The sequence below is a fragment of the Protopterus annectens genome, chromosome 1.part2 (assembly GCF_019279795.1).
Source record: "Protopterus annectens isolate FY-2018-M chromosome 1.part2, PAN1.0, whole genome shotgun sequence".
NCBI classification, from domain to species: Eukaryota; Metazoa; Chordata; order Ceratodontiformes; family Protopteridae; genus Protopterus; species Protopterus annectens.
Window position 1 is genome coordinate 62,522,122 of NC_056727.1, and position 17,855 is coordinate 62,539,976.

The 17,855-nt window shown below is 39.2% G+C and overlaps 1 protein-coding gene across 1 annotated transcript in view; it reads left to right on the plus strand.

The window, feature by feature from the left end:
• Positions 1-17,855, plus strand: part of FANCL (FA complementation group L) — a gene marked incomplete in the record, with an annotated part of 1,961,518 nt that overhangs the window by 879,451 nt on the left and 1,064,212 nt on the right. Inside the window, 1 exon segment of the mRNA XM_044054938.1 lies at positions 5,457-5,525. Coding sequence (XP_043910873.1) covers positions 5,457-5,525 — 69 coding nt within the window.

A 17,855-nucleotide genomic window follows, 5' to 3' on the forward strand; every position in this document is an offset into this window, starting at 1 on the left:
ATATGTTTTAATAACATTTTGTATGTAATTTATTATTATGAATAATTTAAATACATGTCTTGACATTGTTAAATCAAATATTCATTTTGAAAGCATTATATGGATTTGAATATGTTTATGTACTGTGCTGCACATCTATATACTTTTTTATATGTATTTTTATATGTATTTTATACATTTTATGTAGTTGGTCCTTAAGGCTTCATTGAATGAGTATTTTGATTGGTGTATTTGAATTAGGAATTGTATTTAAACATGGACTTATGGGTGGAAATGTGTTTATCTGATGAAGGAGAGACGAAACGTGGGAAGTGTGTAACACTACGTATTGAATTTTATGAGTTTCCGTTTTGGAGTGCTTTGGAGTGCTGTTTTTAGCCTAATAAACTGTCTACATCTTCGTTGGCTCATTTGGTGCTTCTCTTGTGTTTATTAGTATCGCCAGCACCTTTCCTTGACTTGGTTTTTGGTTTTACATGGAGGATTCAACGAGGAGTGTGGACGAGACTGAGGGCAGGAGAAACGAAATCGGAGAGATACGTAAGCTTATTGGACAGCTTACACAGTTGGTTGGCCTCCTGACGCCGGTCAGCCAATCAGTAGCGACGCTTTTGAGTTCTATCACTTTGCCAGGGAACCAGGAAGGACTAGTGCGTATAGCTTCGAATGAAGATACGCTTTCACGGAACAGGAATTGCAGCAATGGAGCTAATATTTGTATGAACAGTAGGAACGAACATGAGGAATCCAATTTGGACTTAATAAATGATTTTCCCAGGTTTTCGTTTGATGAAACGGACGATGGGCCCAAGAGAACAGCGAGGTAGCAGGGACAGATTTAAAGAAACTAACCATGCACATGGAATGAAACAAGGTACTGACAAATTATTTTCTGATGTAGTCAATGTCAAATTTGACTTTGCAAATAACAGTAAAAAAATGCCTAAAGCCACAGGCAACTACAGACAAAAGTTAAATGATTTACATTATTATCTACATAAACTGAAAATGTTGGAAATGGACAATGCTTATCTTAAACATTGTTTAAAACTGGAAATTGTGCCTAAGGGCTTAAGGGTAAGTAAATACCCAAATAATGTGTATGAGGGTACTGAATTTCACAGGAATTTGATTAAAGCTTTTGATAATTGTGGGTTTGCAATCATGCAAGCTATAATTTTGAATAATGAATGTGAAATTGTAAAGTTGACTGATATTGTAGAAAACATCAACAAGGCTGTTGTTAATGACCTTATGTTCACAGTCACGGAACAAAAAGATAAATACAAGAAGTTATTAAAAGATATTGAATCACAATGTTTTGAGGTGCAGCACAGGAAAGTAAATAAGATAGACAGGGATTTAAATGAGTATAAAACTATGACACAATACCCTAAACCTAAATTTTGGGGTAGAAAGGTTAATTATGATTCATATAATGTCCCTGATGTTCCTGCTGGGCAGACTAATACATCAATAGTAGATGAAGTTATTGATCTTGATGAGTTTCCCCCTTTGCGTAGATCAGAAAGGTTAATGCAAAAGGAGCCAGTGAATTATAATTCAAAAAACTACAGAGGGAGGGGGGGACACTTAGACTGGAGGCAGGAACAATGGAACCGCTTTTAGATATTATTAACAATGGAAAAACATGGACTTTTAATGATTTTAATATATTTAACTATTCTAATACTACACTCACAAAAGGTCATTTTGAGCTTTTTTCAAAGGGCTTTGGTTTTATACCACAAAGAAAGACTAATATATTTAAGCTTTTGGTGGATATTAAATTATTTATTAGAAAGAAAAATTTGGAATTGTTTTTTAAAGACAAGTGTAATATGGAAACAGGGAATACACTGAGACGTAAGAGTACCTTTAACCCACCACTGCATCCACAGTTAAAAAATTTTGAGATGAATATTGAATATGAACTAAGAAAATCTTTGAACAAACATTATATTTGTCCTAATCTAACACAGAATGAAGAAGAAATTCTTATGAACCTAGGGAAAGACAAATACATTAGAGTCATGAAACCAGATAAAGGTGGCGGTGTTGTGTTGATGGACCGAATTATATATGATGGAAAGATGTCCAGTATTCTTAATGATACAGAAAGATACAGTAGAACTTCTTTAAATGAAATACATATAGCATATCAAAGAATAAGAGGTGTATTAGAAGATTTAGTTTTGGAAGGATCTATTGATGTAAAAACTTTCAATTTTTTGAATGTCCCTAAACCAAAAATTCCCTCCATTTTTGGGATTCCGAAAGTGCATAAGGACATCAATGATCCACCATTAAGAGTTGTGGTTTCTTCAGAAGGTTCAATTACAGCTCCGCTAGCAAAATATATTGATGTAAAAATTAAGCAGCTGGTCACTGATAATCAGAATATATTAAAAGATTCATGGGATTTTTTAAGAAAGATTAAGAATTTTTTACATAAAGACACTATTGGCTTTGGCACACTTGACGTTATCGATTTATTTACAAGTATTCCCCATGAAGTGGGCCTAGCATGGTTCGAAGAAATGTTGATACCTTTCAAAAATATCTCTCAAAATGATTTTAGAACTATTTTAGTTCTTATGGAGTTAGTTTTGAAACACAACTACTTGTTTTTTGAGGGAGAATACTACAGGCAAGTGAAGGGAGTGGCCATGGGAGCCCATTGTGCACCCACGTATGCAAATATTGTCATGGCTTACTGGGAGAATAAATATATTCTTATTCCACAGTTTAAAGATTCATGGACCTTGTACTGTAGATTTCTCGATGATTTGTGTTTTTTTTGGAAGGGTACTAAAGAAGAATATGACACGTTTGTAGAATATGTCAATGAGACAACTAACTTCCTTAAATTCACTAAAAATTTTGACACTCATCAGTTGATTTATTTGGATGTCAATATCATTAAAAAAGATAGTATGTTTGTCTCTAAGATACATAGGAAGAAAACATTTTCCAACACATATCTACATTTCACCAGCTCTCACCCTTTCCATCAGAAAAAAAGTGTTTTGAAAGGGCAATTGGTAAGAATTTGCAGAATGACCTCCGACGATGGGATGTTTATAGAAGAATGTGAAATTTTGAGAAGTATGTTTACAAAGAGAGGTTACCCAAAGGAATTATTTGACTCTATATTGCATGATGTTCTTGAGGGGAGAAAACTTAGATTTGAACCTATTTTAGGTAAAGATGAGACAATGAAGTCATTAGAGGCTCCCCAGGTAAATGATTTGGTATCAGGTCTCATCACAACTTATGATGGCCAATCGAACATTGTGAAGAAGACGTTCGATAAAGAATGGAAAAATTTTGCAAAAGTATCAGAACTGAGTCACATTTTGAAAATGAAATAAAATATATCTATAGGAAGGGTAACAATATTAAAGGTATTATAGAGAGAGGTGCAAGTGGATTGACAAATAAAAGTAAGAAAAGCTGGGGTTTTCAAATGTGGTGCGTGTAGATACTGTGCACATTTGAAAATTGGTAGTAGCTGCTTTTTAGAAGCTAGGAAGAAAATACTTACATTAAATGCCTTTGTAAATTGCAATACAAAAGGGATTGTTTATATTGCCTTGTGTAAGAAATGTGAGGCATTTTATGTTGGAAAAAGTGAACGGATGATAAAACAAAGAATCTATGAACATTTATATGAAATAAGGAAAGCATGTATGAACAATTCTCTGTATAAACATACATTAGTGTGTAAGGAATCTACTTTTGAATTTTTTGTAATAGAAGTTGTGCCTATTGACCCGAGGGGGGGCATGTGGGAAACACTTCTAGAATACAGAGAATTGTATTGGCAAATAACTTTAGAAGCAAATAAACTTCCGGGTATCAATGATATGGTATCATTGGCACCAGTTTTAAAACTTAGAGCAGCTAAATTATAAAATTACTGTTTACTTAGAGATATATATATATATATATATATATATTTTCAAATGCTAGGTTAGTGCAATACCATTTTGTACCAGTGGGGTGTAGTATTGTTTTAATAATATGTTTTAATAACATTTTGTATGTAATTTATTATTATGAATAATTTAAATACATGTCTTGACATTGTTAAATCAAATATTCATTTTGAAAGCATTATATGGATTTGAATATGTTTATGTACTGTGCTGCACATCTATATACTTTTTTATATGTATTTTTATATGTATTTTATACATTTTATGTAGTTGGTCCTTAAGGCTTCATTGAATGAGTATTTTGATTGGTGTATTTGAATTAGGAATTGTATTTAAACATGGACTTATGGGTGGAAATGTGTTTATCTGATGAAGGAGAGACGAAACGTGGGAAGTGTGTAACACTACGTATTGAATTTTATGAGTTTCCGTTTTGGAGTGCTTTGGAGTGCTGTTTTTAGCCTAATAAACTGTCTACATCTTCGTTGGCTCATTTGGTGCTTCTCTTGTGTTTATTAGTATCGCCAGCACCTTTCCTTGACTTGGTTTTTGCCTCTGATATACCCCTGGCGCTCTGACATCAAGGAAGAAGCGACAGCAACCGACGCCGGACCAAGACTTTGGAATTCGGGCCGACTGCAGGACCGCCTGACTGCAGGATAACCCAAGTGTGATGACTGCAGCAGGGTATACACTCGAACATCTACATTTATGGTAGGTACAAAACTGTACTATATATATATATATATATATAGATATATAGATATATAGATATATAGATATATAGATATATATAGATATATAGATATATATAGATATATATAGATATATATATATATATATATATATAGATATATATATATATATATCTAGATATATATATATATATATATAAAATGTGTGTAGAAACAAGTGTGTGTGTATGTGTGTGTGTACATATATATATATATATATATATATGTGTGTGTGTGTGTAGAAACATCATTTGTTGGCTTGCTCATTTTAAATGCAAGGGTCAATTACTAGTAAGATAGAGGCTGATCTTGCCTTGGTGAAACTGAGCTGGCTCTATGACCGACATCTATGAAGGCACGAACATAAGACTCATAGACTGGGTAGGATATACAGTGAAGAGATGTTCTGGCTCATATACAGTGATTGAGGAATGGCACCAGGAGTAGTTGATGGTCAGGTGTGGGGAAACAAAAAAAAAATGTTTCTGTCACTGTTGAAGGATAATTGAAGCACTTAGTACTTAATTTAGCTATGTTCTTATTGCATTGTTTCGTAACAATTTGTATGATTCAGAGAGAGTACTACTTTGAATGGTAGGAAGACCTCATAAGATGTGCCACAAACTAAGGTGTTTTGGAAAGGTGGAGGTTATTAATGTTATTAGGTAAGGGATAGGAAAATGATAATATTCGTAACTCATGGTAGTGGAGGGCTGTGGGGCCATCGGAAGAAAAAAGGCAGTATAAAAAACCTCTAATTTCCTTTTGATTTCCTTTCTAGTATCCAGTAGACGCACCTGACTGTTTGGTGGACTTCCCAGTTCCATTCACAGTTCCTTGGACACCTCAGGTAGGCTACGTCTTTTAAATGATGGCAGTGCTTCACATTGCTGTCTTTTGTTTTCTCTTTTTTTGTTATACTTGAAGAGAAGCCAAGTGAGGATGCTGAAGAAATCATGCAGAGTTTACCTTACTGGAAGTTGTGTATTTTAACCTTAGAATGCTGCTTTTAGGATTTTAGAGAATCCAGCTTCTCCCACTGACTGAGTACTACATTAAACCTCTTCCTGTAGTATGTTGGTAAGCATGTTCCATAAGAAGTGTTTGATTTATCAGTGTACAGCATACACAGGGAAATGATCAAATTAGAAGCAGCAGTGGTATAACCGGAGATACACTGTTCAGGTAAACTGTGCCCGAGTTTTTGTCAGAAACACAGCCTGCAGATGTCAGAATATCTTAATTCACCAAGTGCCTAATGTTTAACAAAGATTTCAGTACATACACAAGACATGCATGTGCACACATACGCACACACACACAGGCACATTAAAGTTAGCTTTCAGAAGACAGCATTGTTTTATGTTTTATCCTTGCAAAAAGCGACAGATGAACATACTTGTGTTTAGGTTTGTAAAAGTAACATTTGGAGTACCATATTTGTTAATGTAAAATATGCCATACAATGTGTTTGAGTACAGATACACTATTTGATGTGCAGAAGGCTTAAGATGAGCTAAAGCACTGGAAAAATTAGATTCCTGACTTTCTGTGTGCTTTATGATGTTAAAATATTTAAATGATGCTGCCAGAATGCAAAATCCTTTGAAGTATAACATTAGATAAAAGGCCAGTTGTACTGTACAATGTGGGAATTGTACTGTACTTATAAGGAGTATCAGACTTGGGCATTAGTGCACAGGCATGTGGTCTAAAACAAGTTACAGTCAGTTATTTTCTTTTGATCTTTTATTTGTATTTGAAATGCCCAGGCTGGAAAAAAAATACTAAGCTTATTTACATTTTAATTGTACTTTGTGGGATTCTTTAGTGTCGCTAAAGCTTTGTCATAGTATTGCACAAGGAGATAAGTGCCTAGCTGTAGTTAACTGGGGGATGGATGCTAGCAGCACTTAATGTAAAGATAATGCAGTTGTAGACTGGAGTTGTACGTGCTTTGGATTTGTTCAGAACATGCATCCTGCCTGAATTAGTCTCCTGGACCTTTTTTTTTTTTTGATTTTCTTAAGTACTGTAAGCGTTCCCTAAACTTAAAGTTCTGCATTTTTGTATTGAATTTTTCATTTAGTTTAGGGTGTTTTGAGTGTTACAAAAAAGAAACTAGAGGTCTGGCATTGAGGACCCTCCTTAGTGGGGAAACTGTGGTTGGATTCATCCTGTCCCCCTCCGCATCTTCTTTCTGAAGTTCTAGCAGTGGGGGACTGAAGCCTGCTCTAGGTGATAAATTGCTTGACTTTACTCATCGATTATGTAAGGAAATTAATCCCCTTCATCTAAGAAATCGCCTTTGCCATTTGTACAGATTAGTTCTCAAGCGTTGCCATCTCTGTTTAAAAAAAAAAAAAAAAAAAAAAGTTTGTTTCTTCTGGTACATCTCCAAAACCAAAAACAATGGTGAAAGAGGATTTAATGGGGCCAGTGGAATGGTTCTTACCTGACAGGTGGGTCAGAATTTCACATTAAATTCTAGGAGAGGTCAGTTCTGTTGGTGTCGACAGATAAAGCTCCCAGCTAATAAGGAGGCAACCTAAATTTGAATAGTAGGTTGAGTCAGGAATCTGTTGCGACTGGCACAGGGTGTTAAGCTAACGGTCATAATTTCTTTTCTCCTCATGAGAGGATAGCATAGGTAAGTGCTGCCCACACGTGGGCAAAACACCAGAAGCCAATGGTAACACTCCAGCATTGTGGCAGGCAAAATTAAGGGATCAGTCACCATGTGGATCACAATATTTCTCTCAGTGCACAATTGCACACCTATGGAGTGATGTCAACCCAGCATAACAGGCAGAGCTTCTTACAGAATGAGGTCACATAGCAATTCCCACTCTCTTCAGCAGTTGGAGAAGGGGTTCTGTATCTTTATGATTGAAGTTTTTCTCTCTGGAGCGAAGAGATTCACTTGGCAAAGGAATACAGTGGGTATCCCCCAGTTGTGGTGGCCTAAGAGAGGAGGAGTATTGGATGTTCCTGGGGATATGAAGTCAGCAAAGGATAAGTGGCAAAATAAATTCTTGGAGTTTGATTTGAGACATTTGCCTCAAAAAGGTAGTGTACAACCAGCCAGGAATCACAGGGTCAGGGCTCAATTACTATTTGACAAGGTGGTTCTGCAACAGTCCAGAGGTTTTTAGAAACCTTCCATTTGTGTGTTGGGGAACAATTCTATGTAGCTGCTACTTGACTGGCTAGCTTTGGACTTCAGAGATCTTTAAGATGCTGTTTTCTGGGTCTTGTTTCAACTTGGGGGCTAGAAGAGGTCCTGCCCCAGTGTTTAGTATGGGAGCAGCCACAGCTGCTTGAACAGCCACATGGTTGAGGGCTTCTACTGCCTGTAACATGGACCTTCCCCTTGTGGTTTATTGAATGTTTTCTCTTATAAGCATGTCACTATGCTGCAGGAGTCCTTTTGTGTTTTTTTTGGGATTTGATCCAAGTGTAGCCTTCATTATTGTGAGCTCCACCTCCTTTAGATGTCCCTGATTCTGTGGTCCATTTTAGGGGCACCTATCCCTCCATTCCCCTATGAGGGGTCTTCAGTTTTCTATTCCCTTTCCTTATTAGAATCAGCTCTGTACAGATCCTTATCCTGAATCAGAATGAAATGCCCACCAAATCCAAAATATGGTGAATTCCTGGGGGGGGGGGGTATTACTTCCACAGGGGCAGCAAGTTAGATCAGTCTGACTATTTGTCTTCCATGTTCTTGAGTGATATTGATGGGGCATAAGCCTCTCTTGCGAGATGGAGTTGCATTCCCTGTCACTAGACTTCCTGCATTGTGAGCCAGTTTGCATTCTAATCTACTTATTTGGGAGTAGCTGCCTCTAGAGTCATAAGGTCTGCCCTGAAAAGACTTGACTGCCATAGCCATTTGGATTTTCAGTACTTACTTCACAGGCAACCTCATTGAGCCTTCTAGTTGCATGTTTCCTGGCATGTAGCCTTTTGTTGGTCCGTTGTGATTCTTTGCCTCCTTCCTTTTGGGTACTTTTTGCTGCTTATGAGTCAACCTGGCCATAGGATCTATAAAGAATGGCCTTTGACATTAGATATTTGTAGTACTTAAGCTAATTGGAATGGATCCAAAGTCCCACTTTCAGGTCTAACCTAGCTGCATAAGAAAATCTAATATAATTCACTAGTACAACAAGTAGTAGATCAAATAATAAACAGGTGCACATAAATTGCAGAATTAATCAAGGTACATTGCTGTATTTCATGTTCTGATAAGCTACAGGTGATTTTTTTTTCCACATACAAAGAAAGTAAGAAGGTGAAAAAAATTCTTAGAGCCTGATGATGAATGGAATAGGAGTTCAATATGTCAGGGCTCTTAGAAGGACAATGCTAGAAGGTGAATAGTTAGGGGAGGAAGAATGAAGGCAGGAAGTAGTCTTTGATGATCCTAGGAACCTGAGTTTTAATGAATGTTTTATTTTTAAGTAAGGTCCCTCGAGAATGACAGTGGTTAAAATAAAGAATTTTATGTATTAAAAAAGGAGAGGCTTTGGTGGCTTTGTGTGTGAATGGTGATGTTTTTGCTTTAAAAGTGATGGTACAGTGATTCAAGGCAAGATGATGTAACCATGAATCTGTCCATCTTGTTTTGAAGAACTGGGTTTATTACAATGATGATTGACCCAGCATTCAACAAGGGAAGCCCATAATCAAGAAGCAGAGCAAGTGCACCTTTTAAAAGTAACTTTTGCTTCATGAGATAATTTGTGAAAAGGTTTTTGTGGCAGGTTGTCTATATACTCATGTTTATCAGCTGTGTAATGAAGATATGAAATAAATTTATGTTGTTGTAGGAACCTTAGCTGTTTTAAATATTGAACAGATTAAGGCATTTCTAAGCAGAAGTAACAGACAAGTTGTGAGGAACTTAAGTTAAACATGTGGCTGCTCCAAACATAATGACTTTAGTTATTTTATTTACTTACTGCATTTAATATCCGTCCTAAAGGAATGACCTAATAGTGACTTCTTTAAGATAGATTTTAAATGTACGGGTTAAATATCGGAGTGATCACAAGCCGTCTATTATCTCACACCCTATTAGAGATACCAGTGGGAGGAGAGCTCCTACTTGACATGAGGAGTCCGAGCTTTCACATTATCAAGGGAGAAATCCATGTCTTAGTTGGACTTCTGTTTATGGTGGAGACCTTAACCATCTACTTGGGTGGGGAACATCCAACCTCAGTTTGGGAGCCACTGTGCTTTCCCCCTTTCTAGTACATGGTATTGTGCACCCACAATGAAATTTATGTGGATAGTGGCTGAATGCTCACACCTCCGCCGTTCCTTGCATTGCTGTCCCTCCCTTCCAGGATGGGCATACCCATTAAGCCCATTCCATCTCCAGCAAAAGCCTGTGCCACTAATCAAGCCCTGGTCACCTGCATCCCTTGATGACATTTATCTGCTGCAAATTTGAGATTCAATTAAAATACAGTGAAGCATTGTTCTTTGCATTAATCAGTAATTTGGAATAAATAACATGGCGTGTGCCCTACAGAACTAGTTTTTCTTCTCTTTGCTGTTAGATAAGCATTTGTATTCAGCATGTTTTGAATGAGGTTAATGCACCTTTATATTGTATTAAAGATAACTCAGAATAGATGATCTGATGTTGTCGATTTTTATTCTGTCCTCAACTGATGGGTTTGGATCCGACTCGGCTGCTTCTAAAGCTTGTGACAGCCAAAAACTCTTGAGCTTCTCCCTTACTCACCCCCAATTACCTCAGATCTCGTTTGCCACTTCAAGCAAAAGATGTGGTATTCATCTCTCTCTTTTGAGCGTTCGTCAGAGAACTGCTATATTCTTTTTGAATTCCTTACTTTAAAAACTTGTTCTATTATTGTTCCTTACCCTCGTTGATAAATCTCTTGTTTCTTGCAATTTCTAACACTTTCATCTATCTTACATTTTCACTATTTTATTATAGTGTTAATGCTTATTTTTGGTGATCGATAAACCAGCAAGATTTAAGAAATGTTCGAAGTGTGGGGACAAGCTGCCACTTTCCCATGCCCAAACAGTCTGTTTAGGTCCTCTCCATTTAAAACAGGACTGATCTGTATGTCATGGCTTTAATCCTTGCTTGTTAGCACAATTCAAGAATCAAGCTGATACTGAGAGGTCTCATAAGGACCCATTCTCAACCCAGGATCCAAAAAAGGCAAAAATACAAGATCCTACTAAGAAAAAAGTATCTGATCAGATGCCTCCTAACTCGGATCCGATGCAGTCCGAACCTGACTGTCAGATTACTTCCTAGAACAAGGTACTGTCCATCACTGGATCCAGTCTCTGACAGGGCACCTTCTCCATTCTTAGAAAGACCCAATTCTCCATTCATATACTCCACTTATTCTTCCAGAAGCCTTACAAAAATGATAACCGAAAACAAGATGCAGGCACAAAAATGATGTGGAGAGACTGGTGAAGAAGACTGTCTTGGTGCAGAGCCACATTGGTGTTCCTTCGGCTGCAAACCCTCTGGGGAAGCAGATCCATATAGCTACTACTCTCCCCTACCGATTCCTCCTCTGACTCCTGTAGCTTCAAAGTATTTGGATCCAAGTCGTCCAGATCCATCCGGCTGAGATCCAAGGATGAATTTATCCTCTGATCCAAGATCTTCTCTGAGGACTCCGGCCCCCTCTGATCTAGAGAGCTGCTAGAGCCATAGTCTGTGTGTTGAATCCGAGGTGTTGCATTCAACGCTGAAGCTTTCAGAGCCATCTCTGCACCTTGGAACCTGGGCACTGTACAGCTCGGCTCCAGCTTCCACCTCTGAGGTTTTTGCCCCCAGAGCAGGGGATGCCTACGATTGAGAAGCTTGTCTTCTCTGATCTGATGTCCTCCTCTTCTCCAAGCCACTCGGCCTTCAAGGCTGCCAAGAGTATTTTCTGTCTCGGCAATTCTGACGGATCCATTCCCCCTTGGATCCCAAGTCTTCTACCATGATGTCTCAGCACTCAAAATGTCACCATCCCATCTCCTTCCACAGGGACAGCCAGTACCAAAACACCAGGCTCTTGCCCAGGGAATTGTAATCTCCTTTTCTGATACACGTCCTCTTCTTAGGGACCTCCCCTGGAGAAGTAAGTGGAAACAGACTCCCCGGAGGAGGCCATCACTGAAGAGACAGATTTCGATAAAGGTCCTCACGATCACCTACTGAAGATGTCTCCTTTGGAGAAAGAAATCCTTAAACAGAGAGGTGGTTGGACATCCAGCAACCCTATGTCTGAGGAATCTGTTCTCCTGGAGGCTTTTGGTACTGGACCCTCTACCTCCTGAGTGACTCCACCCACAGATGATCTCATTGATTTGATCTCACGGCAGGTGTATAAGGACCCCAACACCATAGAGCCCATTCCTCACAGACCAGATAAGGTAATGGTACCACCAATGGATAGGCAGTTTTTGGGGGAAGGGAATTAGTGTTGATGCCATGGTCGTTGCGGCAGCCAACAAGAAGGAACTAGCTGAAGAAAGTTCCACTGTCCATCCCCCCAACAGGGAGTAACGGGTGATGGACAGATTTGGGAAGTGTGTCTATGCATTAGCGACTTTCACTTTGAGGTCTCTGAACTATTTGGCTACTTTACTAGGCTACAAAGGGATTTGATCAAGGAGTTATCAAATTGTGCTGTTTCTGATTAAGTTCAGGCATCTGTTACTTCCCAGCTGACAAGCAGTACAGTACAGTACATATCTAATTCATCCATTAGGTTAATCTCCAATGTAGTGGAAGCAACCTCAAGGGCAAGAGGGTTCAGGGATTTCCATAAGGAGACACGTCTGGATGCACCTCTGTGAGTTTGCAGAGCCTTTCAAATAGTCTTTCATCAGTGCTGCTTTTGATGGAATGTCTTTATTTGGCCCCAAAGTAAAAGACACTCTGTCAAGGTGTGAAAAAGATGGAAAGACCCTGTCTGCCATGGGCGTGTGTTTTTCAACTTCTCAACAAACCTTTTCCAGGAATCAATGAGGTGGTTGAAAAATGTGGTTCAAGAAGTCTCGGAGTCCTTTTCAAGACACATGGAGGAGGTTCTCCCAGAGGCAGAGGAGGGAATTCTAATGGATGAAGAGACCACCATGGCAGAGGTGGACCACAGAACCAGGGTTCCAGAGAATCTTTCTTTGACAAAACCTACAAGCGCTCCTGAAAGGAGGCCTGATTGTCAACCTCAGGGGATGATTATCCCTGCACCAGGGAGCCTGGCTAAATATAACAAAAGCTACTTGGGTGCAGAAGATTATTTCCAGAGGCTGTATAATACCCTTTTCCCTTTCAGCTCCAATCTCAAGAAAAATTCCCGATGTTCCACCTTCTCAGAGGGAACAAGCAGCAATTCAAATGCAAAAGCTGCTAGGAAAAAGTCATCCTAGAGGTCCCACCAGACCAGAAGGAATCCAAAACTTACCCAAAGTTCTTTTGGGTGCCAAAGAAAACAGGTGACTGGAGACCAGTTTTGGATTTCTCCAGACTAAACAACAAAGTTTTTGAAGAACCAAATTTAGGATGGTCATGGATTCAGTCCATTCTCCCCTTTCTGGGCAATGACGTCTGGATGTGCTGTATAGACCTTCAGGATGTGTACTTTCATATAAAGATAAACAGATTATCCAGAAGTTACTTGCACTTCCAGCTAGGAGCCAGTCATTATCAATTCAGTATACTGCCCTTTGGACTCGCCACAGCCCCCCAGGGTGTTTACCAAGTGCACAGCAGTAGTAACAGCTCACCTGAGACTGCAAGGATTCCAAGTGTTTCCATATCTAGATGACTGGCTCATTACCGCTTCAACCAAGCATCAACTCATACGTGCTAGAGACCAGGTTTTCCAGACTTCCTCTCTTCTGGGGATAACCATAAACTGCAACAAATCTCCTCTGCAACCAACTCGGAGTTTAGAGTTTTATAGGAGCAATTCTCAATACCAAAATAACCATTGTTTCCCTTCCATTACTGAGAGTTCAGACTATAAGATTCAAAGTCAAAAAGATAATCTGCAGCACCTCTATTTCAGCCTGACTGGTCCTTCAGACTCTGGAATCATTGGCAGCCGCAGTAACATTAGTACTACTTACCAGATTTTATGAGAATTCTTCAGTGGATATTAACTGCTCAGTGGTCTATTCTTTATCAACCTGTGTCTTACAAGATGACATCGGTCTTGCAGATGTGAGTGATTCTTAAATGGTGGATTCATTCACACCAGGTTCTAGAAGGTCGAACGTTCATTCCCCATCAACCCAAGGCCATGGTGACCAAGGATGCTTCCCAGTGAGGGTGGGGGGGTATTATCTCTGGAAAACAGTCCAAGGCATCTGGTCCAACAAGGAGGCCACGTTACATATTAATGTCCTAGAGATGTAAGCAGTGCTGTTAACGTTGCAGGCATTTCAGAATGCTTTCCCTTTGGGAACAGTTGTATTACAGTCATCTGGTACATCAACATAGGGAGGAACCAAATCCAACCCATTGTGTTGAGAAGCTCTCTGTGTGTGGCAGTAGGCTATGTCTTCCAACTGCTTTCTTTTAGCAGTGCACATTCTGGGGAAGTCCAGTGTGATAGCAAACAAACTGAGCAGGTGCATGCTTCTGCAGCAACAAAAAGATTGTGAACACGATCTTCTGACAATGGGGCCAGCCTTGCTACAATCTATTCGCGTGACCCTGAACTACAAATGCAGCAGCTACTTTGCCCTAATCCCCCTCCCCCACAGGGGAATCCTTGAGGGGGTGCTCTACTTCACAATTTGCCCCCTGGTCTCCTTTATGCATGACCTCCCACTCCATTAATTCCCAAATTTCTTCAGCAAGCTGCAAGGTTGAAGAGCAAGGTTACCCTCATTGCCCCTTATTGGCCTTGACAGATTTAGTTTCCCTTCCTTTGGCCTCACTTGCTTTAACCACCTTGGTTTCCGGATTCAAATCTGGACCTCCTGTCTCACCCAACAGGCATAATACATCCAGACATATTGAATCTCAAGCTTGGCTGCCTGGTTCTTCCAGTTCCATTAATAGCCAGACAACCTATGCTGTCTTCTCCTATCTGTCATATTCTTTTATCCTGTCATAAGCCTTCCACCAGGAAACTATACTTAATATTGAACATTTCACACCCTCATTCATATCATCTTGGAATTTCCAGTGCATCTTTTTGAAGAATGAGCGAGTTCTTCTACTGTTAAAGTACAATTAGCAGCACTTTAAAATTGTTGTGTTGGAATAAGTGGTTCTTCTGTAGCTTCCCATAAGTTGAGCAAAGCATTTTTGAAAGGCACTCTACTCTTAACCCCCCCGCCCCTTTAAAGATCTACTTCCCCTTGGGACCTAAACCTGGTGCTGCAGTCTCTTATACAGTCTCCCTTTGAACCCTCAGCTACATGCAAACTGAAATATCTTTAATGGAAGACAATTTTCTTAGTAGTAGTTACCCCGGCCAGAAAAATTTCTACATCCAAGCATTGTGCTCAAAACCTCCATACTTGATTTTCCATAAATGCATTTACCTTACATACCAACCCATCATTTCTGTCAAAGGTAGTCTTAGAATCAAATGTAAATCAGTCTATTAATTTGCCAGTGTTCTTTCCTTAATTTTCTAACAAAGGAGAATACATATTACATTTATTATATGTTCATATACAGTTGTGTTTTTACTTACATAGGACAAAATCACCAGACAGTCTGATCAGTGGTCTCTCTCATATATGGAGCCAACATTTGGTAAACCAATTATCAAAGTTACTCTATCTAGATGAATAACAAAGTGCATTTCCTTTGTGTATAACAAATTGGGCATTGCTCTGACAAAACCTGTTCAAACCTGTTCCACCAGATCCATGGCAACTTCTTCAGTTTTTCAATCCAGAGTGTCCATGGATGATATTTATGCAGCAGCGACTTGGGCTTCTCCCCATACCTTTATTACTCATTACAAATTGGATCTGGTCTCCAGAGGAAGGGCATCTTTTGATTCCATGGGGCGCAGGAGTGTCTCTCCTCGAGTCCATCCTGAGAATTAAGTAGCTGAAGACTCAGTCCCATCAGTTGAGGACAGAATGAAAATTGACATCAGATAATGAAGTTATGTACTCACCCTAATGTTCCGTCTGTGTTGTCCATTTTCATTCTTCCTCAGTCCCCCTCCCACCAACCCCCATCTTTATGGCTTCTGGAATAATGAGTGTTTAGAGGACCTATATGTCCTTTATTTTTTACATAAACCCCAGATATAGTTTTTCCTTCTTGTACTTTCTATTAGGGCAGCAAACAAAATCTGAGGTAATTGGCGTTGGTGCATTGTTGGTAAGGGAAAAGCTGAAGACTTTTTGGTTGCCACCTGCTTTAGCAGTGGCCGAGTCATATCTGAGGGATCAGATCTGAACCCATCAGTTGAGGAAGAACGAAAATGGACAACACAGATGGAATGTTATGGTGAGTACATAATCACTTTAACACTATCTACATTTTCCTAAATAATAGCGTGTGTTCTGTTCATTTAAAATTTGTTTACTACAGAGTAGAATTTTCTCACTTGTGGAGGAGCTCATCTAATGTAATGCGTGATGACGTTTTATGATACAAAAATATCAGACTAGAGAAAAACTTTGAGTGTAAGGAAGCGAACTCTCAAATAGTTTGTTGAAAGGTCTGTAGGAAGAAATACGTAATATTGAAGGGTATAACTGGTATCCTTTGTCGTTTTATGTTAAAAAGTAAGCAAAATGAAGATGTTCATCATTATCGCTTGTGCAGTATCTTATGGTTTGTATCCTGCCATTGATACAGCAACTGGCCAGCTTCCAAAAGCATTCATCCCCTCCCACACTTGGCACTCTGGTTGATTGTAAGCTAAGCCCTTTTTGGAGGGGACTATATAAAAGGGCAAAATGACTAAACATCCCCTGTATTTTCTTGCTGTTTTGCGCAGGTGCAACTCTAAGTCTTCTCAGGAGCAGCAGTTGGCCAGAGGCTTCCTGTCATACTGATAACTTATTTTTATGATTTTGGAATGCATGTACATATTTGCCTTATTTTCTGTCAGTTGTGGTATGTCACTTTAAGAATACTGGCAGACATTCCTTGAATACTGCTGTTGTAGCTCTAGGCATTGCTTTTAAGACCTAACCTGTCAACTTAGGTTTTGGGGCTTAGTTCATGTATTTTTAAGTGAATTTGGCGATTTTTATCATTTGGAAAGTTAACATTAATGGTGGGAAGAGAGTAGAGTATAAATGCATATGCAAACTTTGTGGCAGTTTACTTGTTTCATTTTTATTTGCCAGTTCTCTTCAGGAAAGCATCTCTGTTTTTGATAGGGAATTATTCCATGCTGATTGCATAACTTGTGTGTTGGGGGGATTAGGACTTTTAAATGGATACTTGTGCTGTTATTTGCACTAAGTGACAGCTTGCCTTCGAAATGACCCCTTCCAGCATAGCTTAGTGGCTAGCTAGAGCATGGATACTTGGGTTCCTATTATGTGATCGCAGACACATTCTGTCGAATGCATCTTGATCGAACATAAAACAGCGAAAAGGCAAAATAGCGAAGCGGCTTTTAAGTGAATTCTTTCCATGGGAAAGAATTTGCTTGCCCGCTTCCGTTACTTTGCCGTTTTGGCCCTGTAGTGCGATCTCGGAGTTGGTATATTTAAGTAGAGGGGGTGTGGCGGGCACAGCCCCATAATGTTTTAAAGTTTTTGGAACAGCAGTTTTTTTTCCCTTGGAAAAAAAATCGCTGTTCTGAGGTTTCAATATTGTAAGCTTTCGCTTACATGGGGTCGATTAATCATAGTTTGTTTTTTTAAGCGTTCAGTGGTGTAATGTAGACCCAGATACTTACCCTGGTCCTGCTATCGCTTCTTCCAACTTACCTAAAAATAAAAAAAAACAAATGCACAAACCTTTGGAAACAATGCATGTTCAGGCAATGGTAGATGACTTTGCAGTGGCCATTGCTGGAACCTCAGATCACCTGTTGTAGCCTTGCCAGTCATTGCGGACGAGGTGTCAAATATGTCCTCTTTCAGAGTTCCTGTGTCCATTGTGGGCATGGAAGAACCATCCATTTTGGGTGCAGGAGGCGCCCCTGGAGGGTCTTCTCAGGTGGCCAGGGAAATA